Source organism: Lynx canadensis, chromosome B3 (genome assembly GCF_007474595.2).
Source record: "Lynx canadensis isolate LIC74 chromosome B3, mLynCan4.pri.v2, whole genome shotgun sequence".
Lineage (NCBI taxonomy): Eukaryota > Metazoa > Chordata > Mammalia > Carnivora > Felidae > Lynx > Lynx canadensis.
In genome coordinates this window covers 118760858-118782480 of record NC_044308.2, presented here as the reverse complement: position 1 = coordinate 118782480, position 21623 = coordinate 118760858, and the positions used below count along the sequence as shown (strand labels likewise).

The 21623-nt window shown below is 44.1% G+C and overlaps 3 protein-coding genes across 5 annotated transcripts in view; 2 read left to right on the top strand and 1 right to left on the bottom strand.

Annotated features, from left to right (window-relative positions):
* The window catches only part of MIDEAS (mitotic deacetylase associated SANT domain protein), a 68211-nt gene extending 61105 nt beyond the window's left edge, over positions 1–7106 (top strand). For all 3 annotated transcript variants that reach the window (XM_030319523.1, XM_030319521.1, XM_030319522.1), the window contains 3 exons: positions 738–950; positions 2875–3071; positions 3470–7106. In XM_030319523.1, coding sequence (XP_030175383.1) covers positions 738–950; positions 2875–3071; positions 3470–3650 — 591 coding nt within the window. In that variant the 3' untranslated portion in view covers positions 3651–7106. The remainder of the gene's footprint in view (positions 1–737; positions 951–2874; positions 3072–3469) is intronic.
* Positions 7107–7822: 716 nt separating this feature from the next.
* PNMA1 (PNMA family member 1) lies at positions 7823–10468 on the top strand. The gene has a single exon (XM_030319525.1). It carries the CDS (start codon positions 8595–8597, stop codon positions 9654–9656), a length of 1062 nt encoding a protein of 353 aa, XP_030175385.1. The 5' UTR covers positions 7823–8594; the 3' UTR covers positions 9657–10468.
* A 6116-nt stretch (positions 10469–16584) lies between these two features.
* DNAL1 (dynein axonemal light chain 1) overlaps positions 16585–21623 on the bottom strand; it is a 44581-nt gene continuing 39542 nt past the window's right edge. The window contains exon 8 of the mRNA XM_030319526.1: positions 16585–17158. Coding sequence (XP_030175386.1) covers positions 17118–17158 — 41 coding nt within the window. The 3' untranslated portion in view covers positions 16585–17117. The remainder of the gene's footprint in view (positions 17159–21623) is intronic.

Here is a 21623-nt window from a genome sequence, read left to right as displayed (position 1 = left end):
GCTTTGGATTCTGTGTCTCCCTCTCTCTCTGCCCCTCTCCTGCTTGCGCTCTCTCTCTCGCTCTCAAAAATAAATATTAAAAAAAATCTGAATCACACGAAAAATTATTAGGGAAGCATTAAATAGAGACAAGCAGAAGTTTCAAAAAAATCTCTAAAAAATAATAATAAAGTCTGGAGAAGTATAAAAGACACATTTAGACCTAACTCAAAACTTTATGTTTGACGTAATCAGGATAGAAAAGAGAATGCTATTTAATTCTGTGTCCACATATCCATCTAACATCATGTTGGGGTTATAACTCCATACTTGCTGACATGCTGCATGAAGACAGGGAGTGGTTTGGTCCCTCTTTTACAGACGGGGAAGTGGGTGGAGTTCCCAGAAGCATTACAAAGACAGTTTAGAACTGGAGCGAAGGCTGCTCTCTGCCCCTCCAGACCACCTTGCCGAAGGATGTGTCTGTCTCTTGGACTGGCATGCTCCCTTCCTGCCCCGAGCTCAACCTCAAGTGCTCAGTCTCTTCCTGAGGGCTTTCAGGGCTCAAGACTCCCTCTTCTTTCCCAGGCCGACTATCTGGGGGAGGAGATAGAATTATGTAGTGCAGGAGGCTGCTGGGCCAGGCCAGGCAAGCAGGATGAGCAGGAACTAGTCGTCCCCGGCTGGGTCAGAATCGGAGCAGTATGGCTGTGTAACTAGAGCTCCAGGCTCACTGCCCTCATTCTTATCCCCCATAGACTTCCCAGAAGTTCCCAAGGATGCCTCTTCCCAGAAGAGAGTCTCCAAGTGAAGAGAGGCTGGAGCCCAAGAGAGAAGCAAAGGAGCCCAGGAAGGAGGGGGAGGAGGAAGTGCCAGAGATCCAGGAGAAGGGAGAGCAGGAAGAGGGGCGAGAGCGAAGCCGGAGGGCAGCGGCTGTCAAAGCCACACAGACACTACAGGCCAATGAGTCGGTAAGTGTGACCTCCACTAGGGGAGCCCAGGGCCAGGAGGAGGGCTGGAGCTGGGCCTGGGGGTGAGGGAGGGAGGGCAGAGCAGGAACATGGTGATGATGATCATCGCCATAATGGCAGGAAATGTACTAAGTACCTTATGTTATTAACTTATTTAATCCTCATAACCCTAATGTGGTAGGTACTGTCATCATTCCCATTTTACAGATGAGGAGATGGAGGCCCCTAGATAAGACAGCTGGTAGGTAGCCTGATTCCAAAATTCTGCTATTAAGTTTTTATACTATACTGCTTCTGTACCTGAGACTGAAGAAGAAGGCTTTGTGAAAACCCAAAAGGTGTGTGGGACGTGGCAGAAGCATCTATGAGTTGTAGCTGTGGCAGGCTCTCCATAAGAGAGCAGTGTCCCTGACAAGAATATCTGACAAGAATGAGCTGAAACATTGGGGTCTGGGTGGCTCAGTCGGTTAAGCTTTGGCTCAGGTCATGATCTAGTGGTTCGTGAGTTCCAGCCCCTTATTGGGCTCTGTGCTGTTGGTGTGGAGACAGCTTGGGATTCTCTCTCTTTCCCTTTCCCCCACTTGCATTCTCTCTCTCTCTCTCTCAAAATAAATAAACTTAAAAAAAAGGGGGGGGGGGCTGAAACAATGAGAATAATAACAATGGCCCCTCTCATAGGTTCTCTGCAAAGTGCCTTCCTTTCTAGTATCTCATTAATTCCTCACAATAACCCCATAAAGTGTTAACCCCTACCTCAAAGATAGACGGAACTGAGCTCAGAGATGATATGTGACTTGCCTGAGTTCCTGCCTGCAGTCCTCGTAGTGAAGTCCTCTGTCCACCATATCATAGACCAAGAAACAAGACATACCACCAGAGGTGTTCCTTGTCAGGGAGATGTCCCCCCAAAGAGAGTAGGGATTACTATGAGAGCCTTACAGATTTTTTTGTGTGTTGTACACTTAGGCTTGCAGGAAGACTCCAGACTGTTTGCTCCCTTCTGAGCCTGGGCTGTGCTCTTTCTCCCAGAGCTGTGCTCTATGCGCAAGCTTCATCAAGTCCTGCTGACTTTTGGGAATACTTCCCTAGGAGGGTCAACCCCATGCACGTACTTATGACTCCTAGCGGCCATCTGAGGCTCCCCTAACCCAAGGCCTGTGATTCCTCCCAAGCACCTCTCCAGGTCTGTTCCAGGTGTCCTCCACTCTCCATCATCTGCTTGGCATTTCTCGTGGTGACTCATGCTGTCTGTCCCTTTCACTAGATTTCAAGCTCCCTGAGAGCAGGGGCTCCTGTCTGTCCCCTCTGTATCCCCAGCATATGGCACCGTCACATGGATTTGAATCGGATTTATGGAATTAAGGAATGAATGGATGGACTAAATGACTGAAGACGTGAAAACATTAATTGAGACACCAAGACCCCCTTCAGATAGATGCACGGAGACGTCTTCTGGCAGCTTGGGCTGTCCCACAGGATTACTGTACCAACAGCTTTGTAAAGATACAGTTGGCCAGGGGCGCCTGGGTGGCTCAGTTGGCTCAGCGTCTGACTTTGGGTCCGGTTATGATCTCGTGGCTCTTGAGTCTGAGCTGTGCATCCGGCTCTGTGCTGACAGCTCAGAGCCTGGAGTCTGCTTCAGGTTCCATGTCTCCCTCTCTCTGCCCCTCCCCAACTTGTGCTGTCTCTCTCTCTCTCTCTCTCAAAAATAAATAAACATTAAAAAAAAAAAAAAGTTGGCCAAAGACCCAAATGGGCTGGCAAAAAGCAGTGAGTACCTTGTCACTGAAAGGATTTCAGCGGATTCTAGAGGACCGTTTGGCAGGAGCATCTGACCTTTAAGAGCCCTGTGTTCCTGAGATGCCAGAATTCAGGAACCTCTCTTCCCCAGATCTCTCACCTCTCCTTGTTTGATCCTCTCCAGGCCAATGACATCCTCATCCTCCGAAGCCATGAGTCTAACGCCCCTGGCTCTGCTGGTGGCCAAGCCTCAGAGAAGCCAAGAGAGGGGGCAGGGAAGTCACGGAGGGCACTACCTTTCTCGGAGAAGAAGAAAAAACCGGAGACATTTAACAAGACCCAGAATCAGGAGAACACTTTCCCTTGTAAAAAGTGTGGCAGGTAAGATGCTAGGCCCTGCCTCCCCTGGGACCCAGCAGGGTGGCCACGGCTGGGGGCCAGGAAGCGTGCTTTCCAGGGGAGCTTTCCGCGTTGTCATCTGATTGGCTCCGAGGGTTTCTAGGGCAGTGACGTCACTTGGCAGCTCTTAGAGGAGGGGGTGACAGCACTGGATCCGGAACCCTTCAGTTCCCTAGGTGGAGGGTGGAGCGGGCCGTGTGGCCCAAGCCAGTCAGGCGGGGCCGGACACCCGCCCGCCACACAGACGCACCCATGCACGGGCGCGCACACGCACACTGCCCAGACACACGCGCACCCGCACGCACGCTCTCTGGTCTGGTGGTCAGGGGGTGGGGGGTGGGGACGGCCCTCTTACTGGAGCCCCTCCTGCCCGGCTGCAGGGTGTTTTACAAGGTGAAGAGCCGCAGCGCCCACATGAAGAGCCACGCAGAACAGGAGAAGAAGGCTGCCGCCCTGAGGCAGAAGGAGAAGGAGGCCGCTGCCGCCGCGGCAACCGCAGCCGCCGCCTCTCCGCACCAGCCCGCGCTGCGCGAGGAGAGCGGCGCGGGTGAGAGGGGCTGACGCCGCCGGGGCTCAGGGGCCCGCCCCTCGCCCTGGACCCCCGGCCCTCCCTGCACCAGCCTGCCCAAGCTCCTGCGAGCACCCTGGAACCGCCAGAGGGAGAGAGGAGAGATCACGTGGACTTTTCTCTGAAGAACAAGACAATAAAATAAACGGCTCTTTTATTTATAAAGGCCCCAGGAGCAGTCGTCTAGGCTGCAGGATCCAGTTCTCTTTGCATTCTGTCTGTCGGAAGTAGTCCTTGCGCGTTCCTCCAACTGCACTTCGAAGGCCCCTGCTGGCTGGGGCTGCCCCTCCGGACGGGCTCCAGCGCCGCCACTGCTGCCTCCCACGCTGGGACCGCTGCTGCCGCGCAGCCTCTTCCGGTCCTCCTGGTTCCCCCTGCTCCCCCTCGGTCACCATGGAGAGCCAAGCAAGCACAAGCTCACCCTCCTTGCAGCATTATTCCCCGCCCCCCCAGAGGACCTCAAAGGCTGCACAGGCCCTGCCCCAAGCCCCGAAAAGAGGAACTCCCCTGGAGGGATTGTGGTGGCCGTCTCCGAGAAGGAGCTCAGCCTGGTACCTGTGCTGTCCCCTACACGACAATGTCCAGGCCTAAGCTGCTCCGGTGACCCTGTCCTCAGGCCACCACCTATGGGAGGAAAGCTACCAGAATGCCTATAGGGCAGAGGACAGGTACCTGTCCCTTTGCTGCTTGCTAGCGGCCTGCTAGGGCTCTGAAGTTTTCTCAGATATTTGGGGAAGGGGCCAGTGTTGGGTCTCAAGCTCTCAGTCTGCTGGAAGGAAGGGAACTGTGCAGAGGGTGGAAGTTGTAGGGTTGGGCTGGAGAGAACTTTTGATAAGCCCTGGCTCTTCCTGCTTCCCACCTTTTTGCCAAACACTTTTGGTCCCCGAAGGCTGCTAAGGGGGCTTATCCTGGGCCCAGCCTGTTCCCTCTTGCCGCAGGTTCCTTGCCTGCGTATGTCCTGCCCTTGGCAGCTGCTTCCTCACCCCATCCCACCTGGTCTAGCGTGGATATCCACCGCCCAATCCCCCGGTACTACATGCTGGAGATTTCTGGATCCTTCCCTGGGAGAGGGAGGTCTCCTAACCAGATTGGACAGGAGCCTTCATTCCTCGACTTGTGTCATTTGGGAGCTATTTATTTATTCTTAATATTTAATTTTTAACATCCTCTCAGGGACCAGGGGCCTCTTGCTTTCCAGAGGCCCAAGTGCATTTATCCCAAAATAAGGCACCTTCTTGGCATCCGCTCCCCCCCCCCCCCCCATTCCTAAGACCCTAAGGTCCCTCACCTCATTGCTCTGGAAGCTGTTGCCAGTAGGAGTGATTAGTAGCACTGAAAGAGGGTGGAAAGGTGGAAGGTGTCACCAAAGCCACACAAAGACCAGCAGGAGCAAGGGAGATCAAAGGCAGTTCTTATTGCTACCTCTTCTCTGGCTGTATTTTCAGATTGCCTGAGGGGATTGACTGGAAGCCAGAATTCTAGTTCTGTTTCTAGTTTGAAGAAGCCATATTTGGCATGGAGTCACTGAAGTGAAGTGCTAGAAGGTTCCAGAGGCCTCCCTTGCCAGTCCCATAGAGGGCTGAGTTATTTTTCTGATCTTGCTACTCAAGTTTAGTTGTGTTAGAAGTTCTAAGTGAACGCAAGTATGTTGCAAGAATGCAGGTCAGCATGTTAGGAAGGAGCCAAAAATTCTACTACTCTCCTTACAAGATAGCCTAAAGGCGCCATGTTGGTAGCTAAGAGTGGGGAGGGAGTTTTGTTTCTAAACTATGCACTAACTGGTGTTTTTCAGCATTGATTTATGCATTAATATGGTTCTTCAGGACCCCAGATATGGGAGCAACATCTTTCTCCCCGCCAGACTCCAGGACCGCTACATAGATGACTTCAACTTCCCAGTTAGTTTCCTCCAAAGGCTTCTACAAACTCAATGTCCCAAGATCGCAGAAATCTGGTATACCCTCCAGAAATAGAAGGGTAGCAAATTTAGGCTGTCTGCTAAATCACTTATGTAATAAGAGTGCCTTCGCAGCTTTGCCCCAAAGTGCTACTTATGTTTCCCAAGGTTTTTTCTATTTAAATATAATTTAGTTTCAGGCCCCTCTGTGGACACATGGTAACAGGAACCTCCTTCGTTTAGAGTGATTCTCCTCTTCTAAGCTCATAGAAATCAGACTAGGTGAAATGTTGGTGGAGAAAATCAAGGTGGTACCTCTGTATTAATTCCACCAGACCCTGTATTTTAGAAGCGTTCATGCTCCAGGATGCATTTATATCTAGAATATAAGGTGAAAGTTAAAATGTTTAGAGGGCAGATGCAATTGTTCCAAGTGACCTGCCAATAAAGTAGGTGCAGCCATAGGAGCTGGGATAGGTATATCCTTTATGGTGCTTTCTCCCTGTGAACACATTAGGCTCGTCTTGTTTGTTTTTCTTCCTTTTTTCTTCTGTTCAGAGCTGTTTAAGAAGTTAAATGACAAACACCTCCAGCTTTATTATGCCCTCCCCACACCATTTCACATATCCATCTTCCGGTCTCCATCTACACTTCGCTAAGGGCATGAAATTAACCTAGTGCCTGTGTTCCAGACCGTTTCTGAGGTCTCTTACCCACCCACGGAGTCTGTGCTTCAGTGCACTGGCCTCCATGCCTTCAGCAGCCCCCCTCACAGCTAAGGTACACCCTCATCCCTCCTGCCTCCCCACCTCCACCCCTGGCACAGAGGTCGTGTGCTGCTTATGTCTAAAAGAAATCCCCTATATTTAACTGCCTCAGTGACCTAACCTCTTTCTTCTCATGTGCCAGATGTTAAGATGAAGGAGGAATACAACACATACTCAAGCCTCAGCTGTTTAAATATATTTTCTCTGGGGCTCTCTTTTTTCGAGCGGTATTTATTACCAGACTAGCAAGCCTAACCCCTTAGGTTTACAGGAAGTATGCATATTTTTATAAAACAATTGTATGTCCTCCCCATATTTTGCTGTGTTAATATTTGCCTCTAACAGTTTGCAGCTGTTTCACCTTTTCCTTGTTTGTCTCTAAGTTGAAGGCCTTGTTTGGAGGGGACAGCACAGGAACAGCCTTGACAGTCTGTAATTATTGTACAGATATTTTAATAGCATATAAATAAGTATATTCCTTTTATTTTGGGGAAAAAACATCAGACACTGCCTTTTGTGTGTTTGCTGCCTGTGGCACCCTTTTTTAAAGACTGTTACATATTAAAATAGTGTGTATATATATATATATATATTACCTCTTTTGCTGTACAGTTGTGATAGACCAGACTGAAGATTTTATTTTTTGTGTGCTTTTTATAAAAAAAAAAAAATAACACACTAAAGTAAATCTTGCGGATGTGATTGTAATGTACCTATGTAACTTATTTACTTTTGAATGTTCTTCTGTATCTTTAAACCTTTTATTAAATAAGGTTTTAAAAATTCAGAGTTGAAGGCTGTGTTCTTTTGGGGAGATTTTCACCATCTGGGATCGACTAAGTAGGCCTTGTTTTGCTTGCAATGTATTACTTGACATTTGGAACCACAAGGATTCTCTTTTCATCAGGTCTTTGTCAGTGATGCCGGGAGGGGAAAAATAACACGCTAGTGTTTGCCTGTTTGCAAAGATGACTTTATAGACACAGATCTTTTTACATAACTTTAGACAAGAAAAAGTCTCAACTCAGTGTCTCACACAAAAATATGTACACGGCACACTTCCAACGTGTTAGTTTCATTGACCTAAAGTATGGAGGGTGCAGAATGCCATCAGGTGGCACAGGGAAGTCGCGGGGCTAAAGATGGTATTTTCCTATGCAGCGGTAGGCCAAGTTTGCCTTGACGGATGCATTTTCAACAATATCACCTTAACTTCACTCCAGAATTGTATTACCTTTTAAACACGGTGCTTTGTTAGAAAAAAAAAAAAAATCCGGAAAGCGTGAAAAAGGAAATGCGCCATCAAAATAACGCCTGGAGACCCTCGCTAGCCCCTTGGCAACCGCTCGACCCCGAGAACCACGGGAACTCGAGGAACTCAGGTAGCCAAGGCCACCGTTGCCATGGTTACGCTCCGCCACGGGGGCGGGGCGGAAGCAGCTCACTGGGCCTGCCCCGCTCCCCACTGCGGCAGTAACGCCTTCGCTGGCTGCGGATCCCAGGACCTGGCAGCGGAGCTGCGCCACACCGCCGCAGCCCGCCGCAGCCGGCGCACCGCCACTCCTGCCCGCCCTTGCCTCGCTTCTCGGTCCTCCTGGCGCCTCCGCTGCCCGTGTCGTCGTTCCTCGGCCACCTCGCCGCCTGGAGCCATCACTAGGTCTGCAAAGAAGCCACTTGCGGACTGGCCCCGCCGCCGCCGCAGCCGCCGCCGCGACCTCAGAACAATCTCTTCCTTCGGGGACTGCGCAGCCCTCGTCTGCAAAGCAGCCGCTCCTCGCCCAGCTGAAGGCCGGGCTCCGACCGCGAACGCCGGATCAACAGCGGGAGCAAGCAGCGGGTGCCCGACGCCCCAGCTGCCGAGAGGAAGCGGCCACGCCCCGCGACCACACCCCGGCGCCTCTTCAGCCCCGCGGCTCCAGGCTTCGCCACCCGCCGTCGCTCCTCGCCTTCTGCGCTGCGACACGACACCCTGCCTGCGGGTGGGAGACGCGGGCTGCAGACCCCGACCGGAGACGCAAGATGGCGGCGGACGCGTGACTGACTGCCAGAGCATCCCAGAGGCTTCGCTCGGAGAACCAGCCGAAGGACTGACTTTGCGGGGCAGCGAAAGGACAAGAGGAGGACTCCGGTGTCATTTGTTAATTGTGATCGCGTGAAGCTTGCCTCCCTCGGGCATATTGGGGGGAGTGTCTGCTGCTGTCCTAAGTCCCAGAGCACAGGGAGCCACAGTCTAATCCTTATTTGTAGAGTTGGGGCCCTTGACAGTTGGGAAAATGGCGATGACACTGTTGGAAGACTGGTGCAGGGGGATGGATGTGAACTCCCAGAGAGCCCTGCTGGTCTGGGGGATCCCAGTGAACTGTGATGAGGCTGAAATCGAAGAGACCCTCCAGGCTGCGATGCCCCAGGTGCCCTATCGAGTACTTGGGAGAATGTTTTGGAGGGAAGAGAATGCAAAAGCAGCCTTGTTAGAGCTCACTGGCGCTGTCGATTACGCCGCGATCCCCAGGGAGATGCCGGGTAAAGGAGGGGTCTGGAAAGTGGTCTTTAAACCCCCGACTTCCGATGCTGAATTTTTAGAAAGGCTGCACCTCTTCCTGGCGAGAGAGGGGTGGACCGTGCAAGATGTTGCCCGCGTCCTTGGGTTTCAGAACCCTGCTCCGGCCCCAGGCCCAGATATGCCGGCAGAGATGCTAAACTATATTTTGGATAATGTTATTCAGCCTCTTGTTGAGTCCATATGGTACAAGAAGCTGACGCTGTTCTCTGGGAGGGACATCCCGGGGCCGGGGGAGGAGACCTTTGATCCCTGGCTGGAACACACTAATGAGGTCATAGAGGAGTGGCAGGTGTCTGATGTAGAAAAGAGGCGGCGGTTGATGGAGAGTCTTAGAGGCCCTGCCGCTGATGTCATCCGCATCCTGAAGACTAACAACCCTGCAATAACCACTGCTGAATGCCTGAAGGCGCTTGAGCAGGTGTTTGGGAGCGTCGAGAGCTCTAGGGATGCGCAGGTCAGATTTCTGAACACTTACCAGAACCCGGGAGAAAAGTTATCTGCATATGTCATTCGACTGGAGCCTCTTCTGCAGAAGGTGGTGGAGAAGGGGGCTATAGATAAAGATAACGTGAACCAGGCCCGCCTGGAGCAGGTTATTGCCGGGGCCAACCACAGCGGGGCCATCCGAAGGCAGCTGTGGCTGACGGGGGCTGCGGAAGGGCCTGCCCCTAACCTCTTCCAGTTGCTGGTGCAGATCCGAGAGGAGGAGGCCAAGGAGGAGGAGGAGGAGGCTGAGGCCGCCCTCCTGCAGTTAGGCCTGGAGGGGCACTTCTGAGGCCCAGGAAACAGGCTGTACTGCAGATCTAGATCACAGCTGCTTTCCTTGTCTCCATGCTATCTTACAGGTGTCTCTTAGTAGTAAAGACTTAGCCATGTGCTGGGGGGGGGGGAGGGGGTTTGAGAGCAGGGAGGCAGCAGGCCTGGGTATTCATGTAACATAAGTACAATCGTGCAAATAAGCACCCTGAGCTACTTACTATAAGTGAGTCGTACCTAGCTGCAATGCCAGGTAAAGACTTGTGCACCAGTGCTCAGTGCAAGCTGTCGTTGTGGCAATCATGAGTTGTAAAACATGTGAATTTGTGACACTTCCCATTGAGGTAATTAAGTGTGAAATTGCATGTTCTGATGTTTAGCGCAGGACCTGGCAAACACAAAAAGTGTTCAGTAAAAATGATGAGCCGTTATTACTAATATCGTGAATAGTTCTGTGTTTACAGTAAATTGTTCCTAATTTATATTAATGGAAAGAAATGTGACTTAATTAGATACTACTAGTTATTCAACCATACAAAGCAAATTTCTTATTTTTCATCTTGAAACGTCTGGATCAGTTTAATTGACAAGTGTTCTGAGACTATGGAATGGGGTGTTAGGAAACAATCCTAGAACTGCGTGAATCAATTTTTCTCTGTACAAGATACAGATATAAACTGCATGGGAAGGTTATAAAGAACCAGTTACAGTATCTAGTTCCCCACTTCAAGTCTGTCATTGAATAGTAGTTCTTGTTCATGCTGATTCTAAGTGTTCTAAATTTCAAGTTATCAAAATACATGTATATGAATAAAAATATTTTAAAAATTCTTTTGTCTTGTTTTTCTGACACATATACAAAATTTAAGTGTAATTAAGCTCTATGTTCTCTTAGGAAGACTTCCCCATGCTGCTAAGAAAATCAGACTTCAATGATTTTATCTTTAAACTTCATGTCATACTATGCGAGTTTAAATTGCAGAACCTTTTGGTATTTTCAACTTTTGCATGTTTTCTACAAGGCAAGTGTTAGAAGGCTAAAAAGACCTATGTAAATATTAACTTACTGTAAAATGTTAGAAAATCCTGAAATGGGGCTCAGGATGTCATCTAGCAATGCTTTCTCTCCCCTTTCTAAATCCTTTTTCAGCTAACGGTGTTTATTTTGCTGAGGAATAATTCCTCAGCTTAAAATGAAGGTTTCAGATTTATAGCAGCCATTTGATACCAAGAGGGTACAAATAGGGAAACAGTTTAAAAACATGTTTGACTTCAGAGCTTTAGTGACCAAAGGTGTCTTGAGATCCTGGTAAATCCAGAAGTGGTTACATGAGCATAAGAGTTCAGTGGGGTTTTCCCCTAGTAACAAGGCTTTAAAATTACAGCCAACCTATTTGACAATCATCAGGTAAAAATTTATTTATAAAGGCTACTACTGGTGTACATTCAAACATGTTTCTGTACACTCATGTCATCTGTTCCACCCTCACACGCTTAACACACACATCTCCAAATGTTTGATTCTCAACAGATACGCAAGTCTTTGCTTCCCCCAGTAAACATGTCCTCATTCCTCTACTCCCCAACTCACATAGCTTCCCTCTCCATCGCCATTGGCATGACAGCATGGCACCGGGTACACGCCCCCCTCACTTCTCAGAATCTTATCTGTACACATTCACTCCCACCTTCCCCCGACACTCTCATAAACACACTCCCTCCTCCCACCACACGCGCACATGCACACACACACAGACCCACACGGACACAAACACACACGCTACAGCAGTCTCCCACCCCAACCATACAATCCTGTTTCTCCACACATGCTCCCACTGCCACCTCACACCAGCCAGCCACATATACACACACATTCTCACTCCACGCAAGTTACATTCATAACGAAAATAGTGGGTTTCTCTCACCCGATGTCAGAGGCATCCTTCAATGTCTGTACATAGAGATATACCTTCTTATAGCTGAACTGACTGCATCTTAGGAAGGAGGGTTATCACTTCAGATTCTTTTATTATATGTAACGGTTATATATCGACATATACATACATATGTAGTTGATTACATATATATGGTACACATGTAAGGATTCTAGATGTCCATCCTTTATTCTAGAAAACTAAAAATAATGAGCTGTTTCTTATCTGAATTAAGGGTTTCTCTTTATAAAAGACTCAAAAATTAAAATCTGCTTTTTAAAGGAGGACAGCAGCAAGAAACATCCTTAGAACCAAAGAACTGTGGAATAAACAAGTAGAAACTGCACCACAGTCCCATTCTGAGGCCAAAATTATATTTGGTTGATAGCACAGAATATGTGCTGAGACAATGTGTAATGTTACAGCTATTACTAGGCTATCTTGTTTCTTGTGGATCAAAAAGGGGCTGGCCAGTGTCAGGTTATTCCAGACCACAAATCAGGGGCCTATCAATCAACCTTAAACTCGTATACTACCAGTAAGGAGAGGACTAGGAATAGTCCTTCCGGTTCCGGGAAGCACTTTGCAGGATCCCAATCATTTGGAATGGTGCCCAGAGGCCTTCTAGTGAAGACTTACAAACCTGGAAGAGGAGATTATCACTGGTAGTGAACTACAGGGGGAAAAAAATGGCATAAAGAAATGAGTCAGGCTCTCTCCCTGTCTCATACACACTCACACAAGCTGTGTGGAATGTTTGATCTAAAGGCCAAATTTCTTCAGAATTGAATGTGATTGGAAGTTCACATGGTTGCTCTATACTAGCTAAAGCTAATGGCCACATAACCAAAAAAAGATACGAATTAATTTTTTTTAGAAAATAACACAATTTATTACTATTTTAAAACAAGTTTCACAAAATAACATTCAGAAACTCAACATTTCTAAATAAGTTAACACAATAAGTTTAGTCATAAAGTCATGCTACAAAATTCCTGCATATAAAAGATTATCAAAGTATTAATAGATGTTAAAATGTTCTTTAGAATGGAGTTGGTTCTAGAAGCCAAAGATTCTGGAATGATGCTCGTTATCATGACTGACACCCTGGGAGAAGCAGCTAGCTGTATGTATATTCTCTACCACCAGTCTTTTGATGGGATTGATCCCTCCAGGCAATAGCACCTCAGAGGCAGGTATCCTGCAGATCAAAGAAGCAAAGAACTTCCCACCCTTGTCACATTAGCCACAGCTTAATTTAACCAACATCTAAATTAACTGTTAAAATCTAGACGTGGGAAAGATAACTAACGCACAAAGTTTCTATTCTGAGAAAGAGAATTCTACATGACACATTCCCCAGAGGGATGACTGTCAATGTAGCAGACATGGAAGATGACAACAAGGAGGGAAATAGGGAAATCCAGACTCTGATTATGTCAACAGACAACTATTGCTCAGGTTGGCTTAGAACGAGCAAGGATAAGTCTGATTCTCTAATATCCACATGCAGGCTAGGTATTTACCTATCTGCCCTTTGGGAGTCCTGTCTACCAACATCCAGTTCATAATTTTAAAGTGCAAATCTATGGCAAAATAGTTTACTCTCCCCCATCCCCTTGTTAAATTTGCTAGATCATAATTTGGTTGGCTGGTTCCCCTCTAATCTGCCCAATATGGGAAGTAACTAGAATCCAGTTATGACTTCTCCAAGTAGCAAGTGAAAATGTTTCTTAGGTTAGAAAAAAGTAAGACTCAGTCTCATTTTGACTTTCAGTTTTCTTCCTTTGCAGTCAGTTATAAAAAGGTAGCAACAGAGATTTCGATGTGGGATTTCTAAAAGTTCAGTGATTTTTTTAAGACATACTCTATTTTTTTTATTGCACCTATTTTATGGTTTTATGAAAAAACAAAAACCAAAACCAAAACCTCATGCTAGAGTGAGGATAAAGGAATATGGTCAAGTTAGCTGTGTCAGAAGCACCAACTCTGCTACACTGAAACTTGTTTTATATTTAATTATTCACAGACATATTAAGCAGCCTAAATAAAGAAAACATGTGCCGAAGGGATTAATTTCAGTTAAAAGATAACTTTCAGTTCAGCAGTTAGTTTTCTCCCTTTACCAACAATTACAATGTAAGGTCCTCACAAACTGACAAACTGCAGTTAAAGAGACACTACTCTTGATCAATACTTTGACACTCCCCACCCCCCAACACACCAATTTTTAAAAGTTAATGATTAAGTCCAACCTTCCTAGACCCTACACTTTTTCCATTAGTCCTAAGAAAAACCCAGGTGGAAGATTCTTGGTCACAGAGATAACTACCTTCAACTCCACTTACACATCACCAATTCTGAGAATAAGTCAACAGTTAAGATTCATTTTTTATTCCTCCTTACTCTACTTCAGACCACTGGTAAAAGAAGAATCTATTCAAGTCAAAATTCTTTTTCCACACAAGAACCACATTTAAGTGTCTAATAACCATACCAAGTAATACCAAGTTAATGACCAATTATCATGACATTCTTCTGATCACACCCAAAATTGGTGTCTACACCAGCTAACTTTCACATATGATTACCAAATTTTTCCAAATTTTATACAATATTTTTCTGTATTTAATGACTGCTACAGTCTGGAAAATCTATGCATTAGTGGACAATGAACAAACATTTAAAGAATGATCCATTTTCTAAAAGTACACTCAAAATGTTCAAAGATAAAGCAAAATCTATCATAAAGTTGAATTCTGTTATAGTAAGAGAGAGGTAGGTTAACAATCACTGTCCTAAGATAAGCAGGAATACTAAGAAATAAAAGTTGAGACCCTGCTGAAAAACGTAAGTTGAACCTTCCAGCCCTGAGTTTCTAATGTTATATGACAATTATTAAAATGAGCATTACAAAAAAGCAAAACACCAATGACCATTTTCCTTCCATCCATAATTATTAAATACATCACCTTCTCTCATACAACAACTCAGGAGGCATATATGGCTAGAGTGAAAATACATGCACCTGGACAAAAGGAATGTTAGTATAAAGCACTGGTTCTTAACCAGGGACGAATCTGTTCCTACCCCACTGCCAGAGGGGACAGATGGTAATGTCTGAAGACATTTTTGGTTGTCAGAATGAAACTGGGGATTCTACTGGTATCTAGTGAGTAGAAGCCAGAGATAGTGCTAAACATCCTATAATACACAGGATAACATTATCCAACCCAAAATGGTAATAGTGCCAACACTGAGAAACTCTGGTCTAAAGGAACAAACTCCTATGAACACAGAACACAAAAACCTTTCAAGGCCTGACCAGGTAATACAACCATAAACTTACAGTTAGGGAACACAGAAAAGTTGAATTCCTTTGCAGACTAAAATCAAGTTACCTGTGGAAAATTAAAATACTGGATGGATTCCAGAGCTCCACCATCATTACAAGAATAGAAAAAATTTAGATGAGCCACTAAAATGGCATAATGCTTTAAACCAAGAGCACAGAGAGAATCCATCCCAATCTCTGAGAACTATCAGTGATTTAAAAATATTAAGAAACAAGGAGAAGCAGAGAAAATGTTTCTATATTATAGAATTCAGAAAACCAAATGCCAACACCATAAGCCATTTTAAGATTCAATATGAAGTTATTCATTCCCTATTATATTCACTTCCAGAGTAACTTTTAGAAAATATATCCATACATAGCAAAATGGCTTCAAGCTTTCCTACTGGATGACATGCAAACTACAAGTGAAGAAGATCATCTTCCCTCCTAGTTTTGAAGATTTAAACATCACCAAGGGGAATACTCATTGCCTACAGTTCACAAAAGAAATACCCAAAGGCTTTGAATGTGTAAGCCAGAGTAAAGATTTCTTCCTATCAGATTATAAGGAAGAACTAAAAGGATGCAAAAAGTGTTGGACTAATTTTTCCTCTTGCTGTTTGTATTCAGAATTGATTGTCAAAGCAGTGGTCCCTTTAGATCAGAGTGACTCAGAGAAATCACGTAATTCCTACTTAAATGATAGCTGAAAATTTCTGAAGCCCAGGACTATTTATGCAATCACTTAAAACAAACCAAAATGACACTCCCCTCTTTGACTGGTTTTACACAAGTAAATGGGGAAATAAGAATCAGTCTCTGGTTGAGGGACTTTAGGCACGATTTGGCAGAGCGCCTCTAACTTCTTTTCTGAAATCCGTCAGTGATTCAGTCATGGCCTACTATGGACTTCATCATCATATGGTTACTGACTACTATATCTTGTACTTTCCAAAAAGATTTTTTTTTCTTATATGATAAATTCTAAGCTCTGTCTCCAACTATTGCTTTGCAATTTTAAGGTTAAATCACCTACCATCCTTCATAGAGAAGGCAATCCTTAAAAATATTGCCATTTGCCTGCAATCCCATAATGAAATATCTCTTCTCTTTTCCCTCCACAATCACTTACATAATTCATTTTAAGAGCTGTTTAACTCAGAAACATTCTAAAAATATATTTCGAAATTCTAAATTTAACCTATTGAAAGGTATCAGATGCAGTCTTTAGGTTCTATATCCTTATTTATAGCAATCATTTCTCCCAACGTGAGGGTCAAAAGAACAAAGTTATTAGGGAAAATTTTGACATATATGAATGGCCAACATTTAGGCTAGTAATTCAAACATAACTATTGTTTACATACATTTCCTTATATAACATATAAGGGACTATAAACCAAAAAGTGTGCCTAAAATCAGGTCCACATGAGTAACATGACCACAGTACCAGTTAAAGGAATGATCATGGCAGTCATTTCAACCACTGACCTGGATCACAGAATGGCTGACTGTGCACAGTGACTCAAGTGGCCAGGCATGTAAACACAACCTAAATTCCAGTTGACATTGCACACATTTTTGGAAAAACAACTAAATATAACATGGGCTATAAGGCCCCCAAGATATTAATTTTTCCTTTTTTCACCACAGCTTTTCCAACTGGACTTTGGGAGTCTTGGTTCTAGGGCTGCTCTGCATTTCTTCTAAGAGGAACTCTTCCTGTCACTGTGCTGCCTTTTGAACCAAAGGCGTCACATATTTGTGCTTCTGAATCATAAGGACATGGACCTTCAGGAAAGATAGTCTACAGACTCAAAGGTTAAGTATATATATTTAAATGCCTGGTCTAAAAAAAAAACAACTTAAATTGAATAAAGAACCGTATTTGTTATTCTTTTTTGTTAAAAATGACTAGTCTATAAAAAGTTTCAGTAGATGGGGCCACAAAGTACACAACTGGGACTAAAGACAAAAATTGAAAATCTGAATTTCTAAAAAAAGTACTAGAATATATGCAGTTGGTGTTACTGTTACTATTTGGGGGGAGAAACACTAAATAGGTTTAAAAAAAGATAGGAATGAGAGATTTGTTTTATCTTAATAATCTTTTGCCCCACACGGAATCTTTAAAATAGACAATTATACAAAACTTATCTATTGTTCTTATGACATTTAAATAAGTTAACATGAAGCGGAAAACATGGTGTTAGTTATCTTCTTCCTCGTCCTCTTTAATTACTGGGGTACCTAAAATGAAAAAGAAAATTATTTCTGGTCATTCTAAACAGATTTTTTAAATTCTAAATGAAAATATTGTTCTGTTAACCAGAGACGCTATGAATACTAGGAAGTGTGCCATAATAAAAATAATCTCATAAAATAATCTCTTTGATTTCAAATTATCCAAAAAGCTTCTCAGGAAACTTCTCAAATGGATTAATATAAGTATTTGTGAATATTTAGCTCCCCAAATGCAGAGTTGCAAATAAAAGTGCCTACAGGTGGCAGGCAGAAAAATAAAGCTCTATATACACACTAAAAACTGTATATGTTAAACACAGAGAAATATTCTTCATTTTTCACAATAAAATATGCAATCCCAGTGTTGCCAGAAATCTGAATTTTTATTTTACTCTCCCAAATATTAAACAATGGGAATAAACTTGAAAAAATAAAAATAAAAAGAACCAAAACACAGAAAACAAAACACATCTGCAGGCTATCACTGGACCAAGAGCCACACATTTCTGAGCACTGGCATTTGAAGCCTGCCCACAATTTGACTCCAGTCCCATGTTCAGTCTTTTTTTTTTTTTTTTTAATTTTTTTTTAACATTTATTTATTTTTGAGACAGAGAGAGACAGAGCATGAACAGGGGAGGGTCAGAGAGAGGGAGACACAGAATCTGAAACAGGCTCCAGGCTCCGAGCTGTCAGCACAGAGCCTGACGCGGGACTCGAACTCACAGACCGCGAGATCATGACCTGAGCCGAAGTCGGCCACTCAACCAACTGAGCCACCCAGGCGCCCCCCATGTTCAGTCTTAACTCTTCAGCCAGTCACCTTCTGCACCAGCTAAACTGATCAGTTCATGGTCTACCAAACTCATCTTACACACTCTTATCTCTGGATCCTTGGTCAAGGGTTCCTCCATTTTGGAATGCCCCCTACCAACTCTCCTTCCATCTAAATCCCACCCTTAATTAAAAACCAACTCCAGGGCACCTGGGTGGCTCAGTTGCCTGAATGTCCAACTTCAGCTCAGACGATGATCTCACAGTTTGTGGGCTCGAGCCCCACGTGGGGCACTGTGTTGACAGTTCAGAGCCTGAAGCCTGTTTTGGATTCTGTTTCTCCCTCTCTCTGCCCCTCCCCTGCTCGCACTCTGTCTCTCTCTGTGTCTCAACAATAAATAAATGTTAAAAAAATTTTTTTTTAAAAAGAACCAACTCCAGTGCCTCTTCCTCTGTGATCCTTGCGAAATGAACATTTATGTTCTTTACAGTAGTGACTAGAGTTTCACCTCTCTGTACTCTGCACAGCATCTTTTCACAGGGGGAGAGTGCATAACATACAAAGTACACAAATTATGTAAGTGTACAGATTGATAAATATGTACAAAATGAACACATCTGGTAACCAGCACCCAGATTAGGTAGAGAACATTATTAGAAACCCCCCCCCCAAACTTCCTCAAGCCTCCTTCCAGTCACTATCCCCCCACAAAAGGTATATTCTATCCTAATGTCTAACATCATAGGGTATTTGCCTGTTTTTGAAATTGATATGAATGGGATGGTGTAACATGCACTCTGTGTCTGGCTTCTTTTGCTCAACATTATGTTTGCGAGACTCATCTATTTGTGTGAAATTTGTAGTTCATTCATTCTCATTGCTGTTTAATATTACATTGTATGAATATGTCATAATTTATTCTATTGTTGATGGGCATTTGGGTTGTTTCCAATTTATAGCTATTAAAATAGCACTGCTATGAACATTCTCATACCTATCTTTGGGTTAACAGATATATCCTTTTATTTGGGGTCTGTAGCTAGGAGAAAAAGTGCTGGGTCATAATGGATATGTATGTAGACCTTTTACAGATAATGCCAGTTTTCCAAAGTGGTCATACCAAGTTACATTACTACCTGGCAGGGTCTGAGAGTTCTAGTTGCTCCACATCCCACCAATATTTGGTATTGTCTTTTTCATGTTAGCTTTTTTTTTTTAAGTAGGCTTCATGCCCAGCCACAAAGCCTAATGCAGGACCTGCACTCATGACCCTGAGATTAAGACCTGAGCTGAGACCCAGAGTCGGATGCTTCGCCAACTGAGCCATCCTGGCATCCCCATTTTAGCTTTTTAAGATTCCCCAGTTTTGCTTATAAGCGACAGGAAAGAAGCAAAAGTAGGCAAGTTAGCAGCTGTAGCCATCTCTGTCCTGGTATCCTAACTAGCAGGATGGTTCTTTTGGGGCTGTTCAGATTGGTCTGAAGTCAATGCTTGGTCCAAAAGGCTATAATGTGGCTTGGTCTATTCAGGGTCTACGTAAGGGGTCCATGTTTAAGGGAAGGGTTTTACTTCCTGTGTGCAATGCTGAAAGAAATAAGACAAATGACTTCAAATGGTTCTACAATCGAACCAAAAGTGAACATAGAAAAGCTGAAGTCCAAGACTCTAATGTTCCTACCCACTTTTTTCTATTTTATTTTTTAATTGTGAAATAGTCATTCATACAAATACAGTGTAAATAATTTAAGGAGTAACAAAGCCAATGATTCTATACCTACTACCAATTTAGGAAAGAGAGCATTACCAGTATTTGAGAAACCTGTTTGCCTCTTCCCAGTTATTCCTATACCTCTCCATAAGAGATAATCTGCTGTCATTTTACCCCTAAATATGCATCCAGGAAAAAAAAAAAAGAACATTCTGCATGATTCCATTAATACAAAACTCTAGAAAATTCAAACTAATCTATAGAGACAGAAAGCAACCACTAATTACCTTGGGAGGGATGATGGCAAGGAGCAGGAGGGAAGGATTACAAAGAGGCACAAGGATACTTTTTGGGGTGATGCATATGTTCATTATCTTTTTCTCCCCAGCTTTACTGAGATATGACTGAGATAGCATTGTATAAGTTTAAGGTATAAACATGATGATTTGATATACATATATATTATGAAATGATTACCACAATGTTAATACATCGATCACTTCACATATTTACTTGTGTGTGTGTGTGTGTGTGTGTGTGTGTGTGTGTGTGGTGAGAACTTTTAAGATCTACTCTCTTAGCAACTTTCAAGTTGCTATTAAGACAGTATTGTTAACTACAGTCACCATCATATGTTCACTATCTTAATTGTGGTGATGGTTTCAGAGGTGTCTATGTATATCAAAACATATAAAATAATTATCACTTTAAATATGTGCAATTAATTGTGTCAATTATACTTCAAGCAAGCTATTTTTTGGTGTAGGAAAGTAGATAGTTAAGAGCTTTTTACATCAATAATTCTCAACTGGAGGACAGGTGAGCACATACCTAGGGAGGCAATTGGAATCACCTATGAAACTTGTTCAAACTACAGAGACCGCTTCACTTTCTCCCTAGAGATTCTAATTTCTTTTTTTTTTTTTATGTTTTATTTATTTTTGAAAGCAAGAGAGACAGAGCATGAGTGGGGGAGGGGCAGAGAGAGGGGGAGACACAGAATCCAAAACAGGCTCCAGGCTCTGAGCTGTCAGCACAGAGTCCGACACCAGGCTCGAACTCACAGACCGTGAAATCATGACCTGAGCCAAATCCAGACGCTTAACCGACTGAACCACCCAGGCTCCCCTCTCCCCAGAGATTCTAAACCATCCCTCCATAGGGGTGCAGTCCCATTTAAGAACAACCACTGCAGTAAGCTGGAATGGATAAAAGAATTGTGTACTGAGGCTTTGAAAGAGTTGGTAAGAGAGAGATGGAGAGACAAAGAATAGGAAGGATAGAATGACAAGGCAGCAGGGGTGGTGAAGAGAGAAGAGAAGGTTTGAGGGACAAGGAAGCCTAAACCACAGACAACTAAGCCTTTTGTTTTGGATGTGAATATCAGTATGAGTATGGTGATGAAGAAAGTAGAGCAAATATGTGTGTGGTAAGTGATGATGACAATGATAATGATCATGTAGCTGGATATTACTTATTTGTTTCTTCTAAATATTTTCCTTTCCCTTCTTCAGTCAGGTAGCCTAGTCAGCTCTATGGATCACTGCTTCAGGGGCAATGTGGAAAGCAGAAAAAGACCATCAGACGTACTAGCTTTTGTCTTTGAAAAGCCTAAGAAGATCACTGAGAAGACAATTTGTGAGCAGATGCAGAATGATGTGGAAAAGAAGGAGGGGGATAGGGATTCTCCTCAGATTAGAAAGGTTATTTCTCTGGGTTGGCAGAAGAGAGAGAAATCTGTAGGTACTGGAACATTTGGGATCCTAGTCTGGCTTCCTCATAGCACCATTAGGAGGAGGTAAGATCCCGAGAAGTCTGGGACTATTATCATTTCTAGTTTTTAGATACAAAAGAACAAGGTTTGGTGACATTCATTAACTAGCACAATGACAAAAGGCTACTAAGTGGTAGAATTGGAACTTGAACCTAGTCAGGGATATCTACTGACATTGACACCTATCTTAAATATTGGTTAACTAAAATTAGGT

Bases quoted from the DNA above. Each gene is read 5' to 3' on its own strand.
- PNMA1 (XM_030319525.1), top strand. From the start codon at position 8,595: ATGGCGATGACACTGTTGGAAGACTGGTGCAGGGGGATGGATGTGAAC.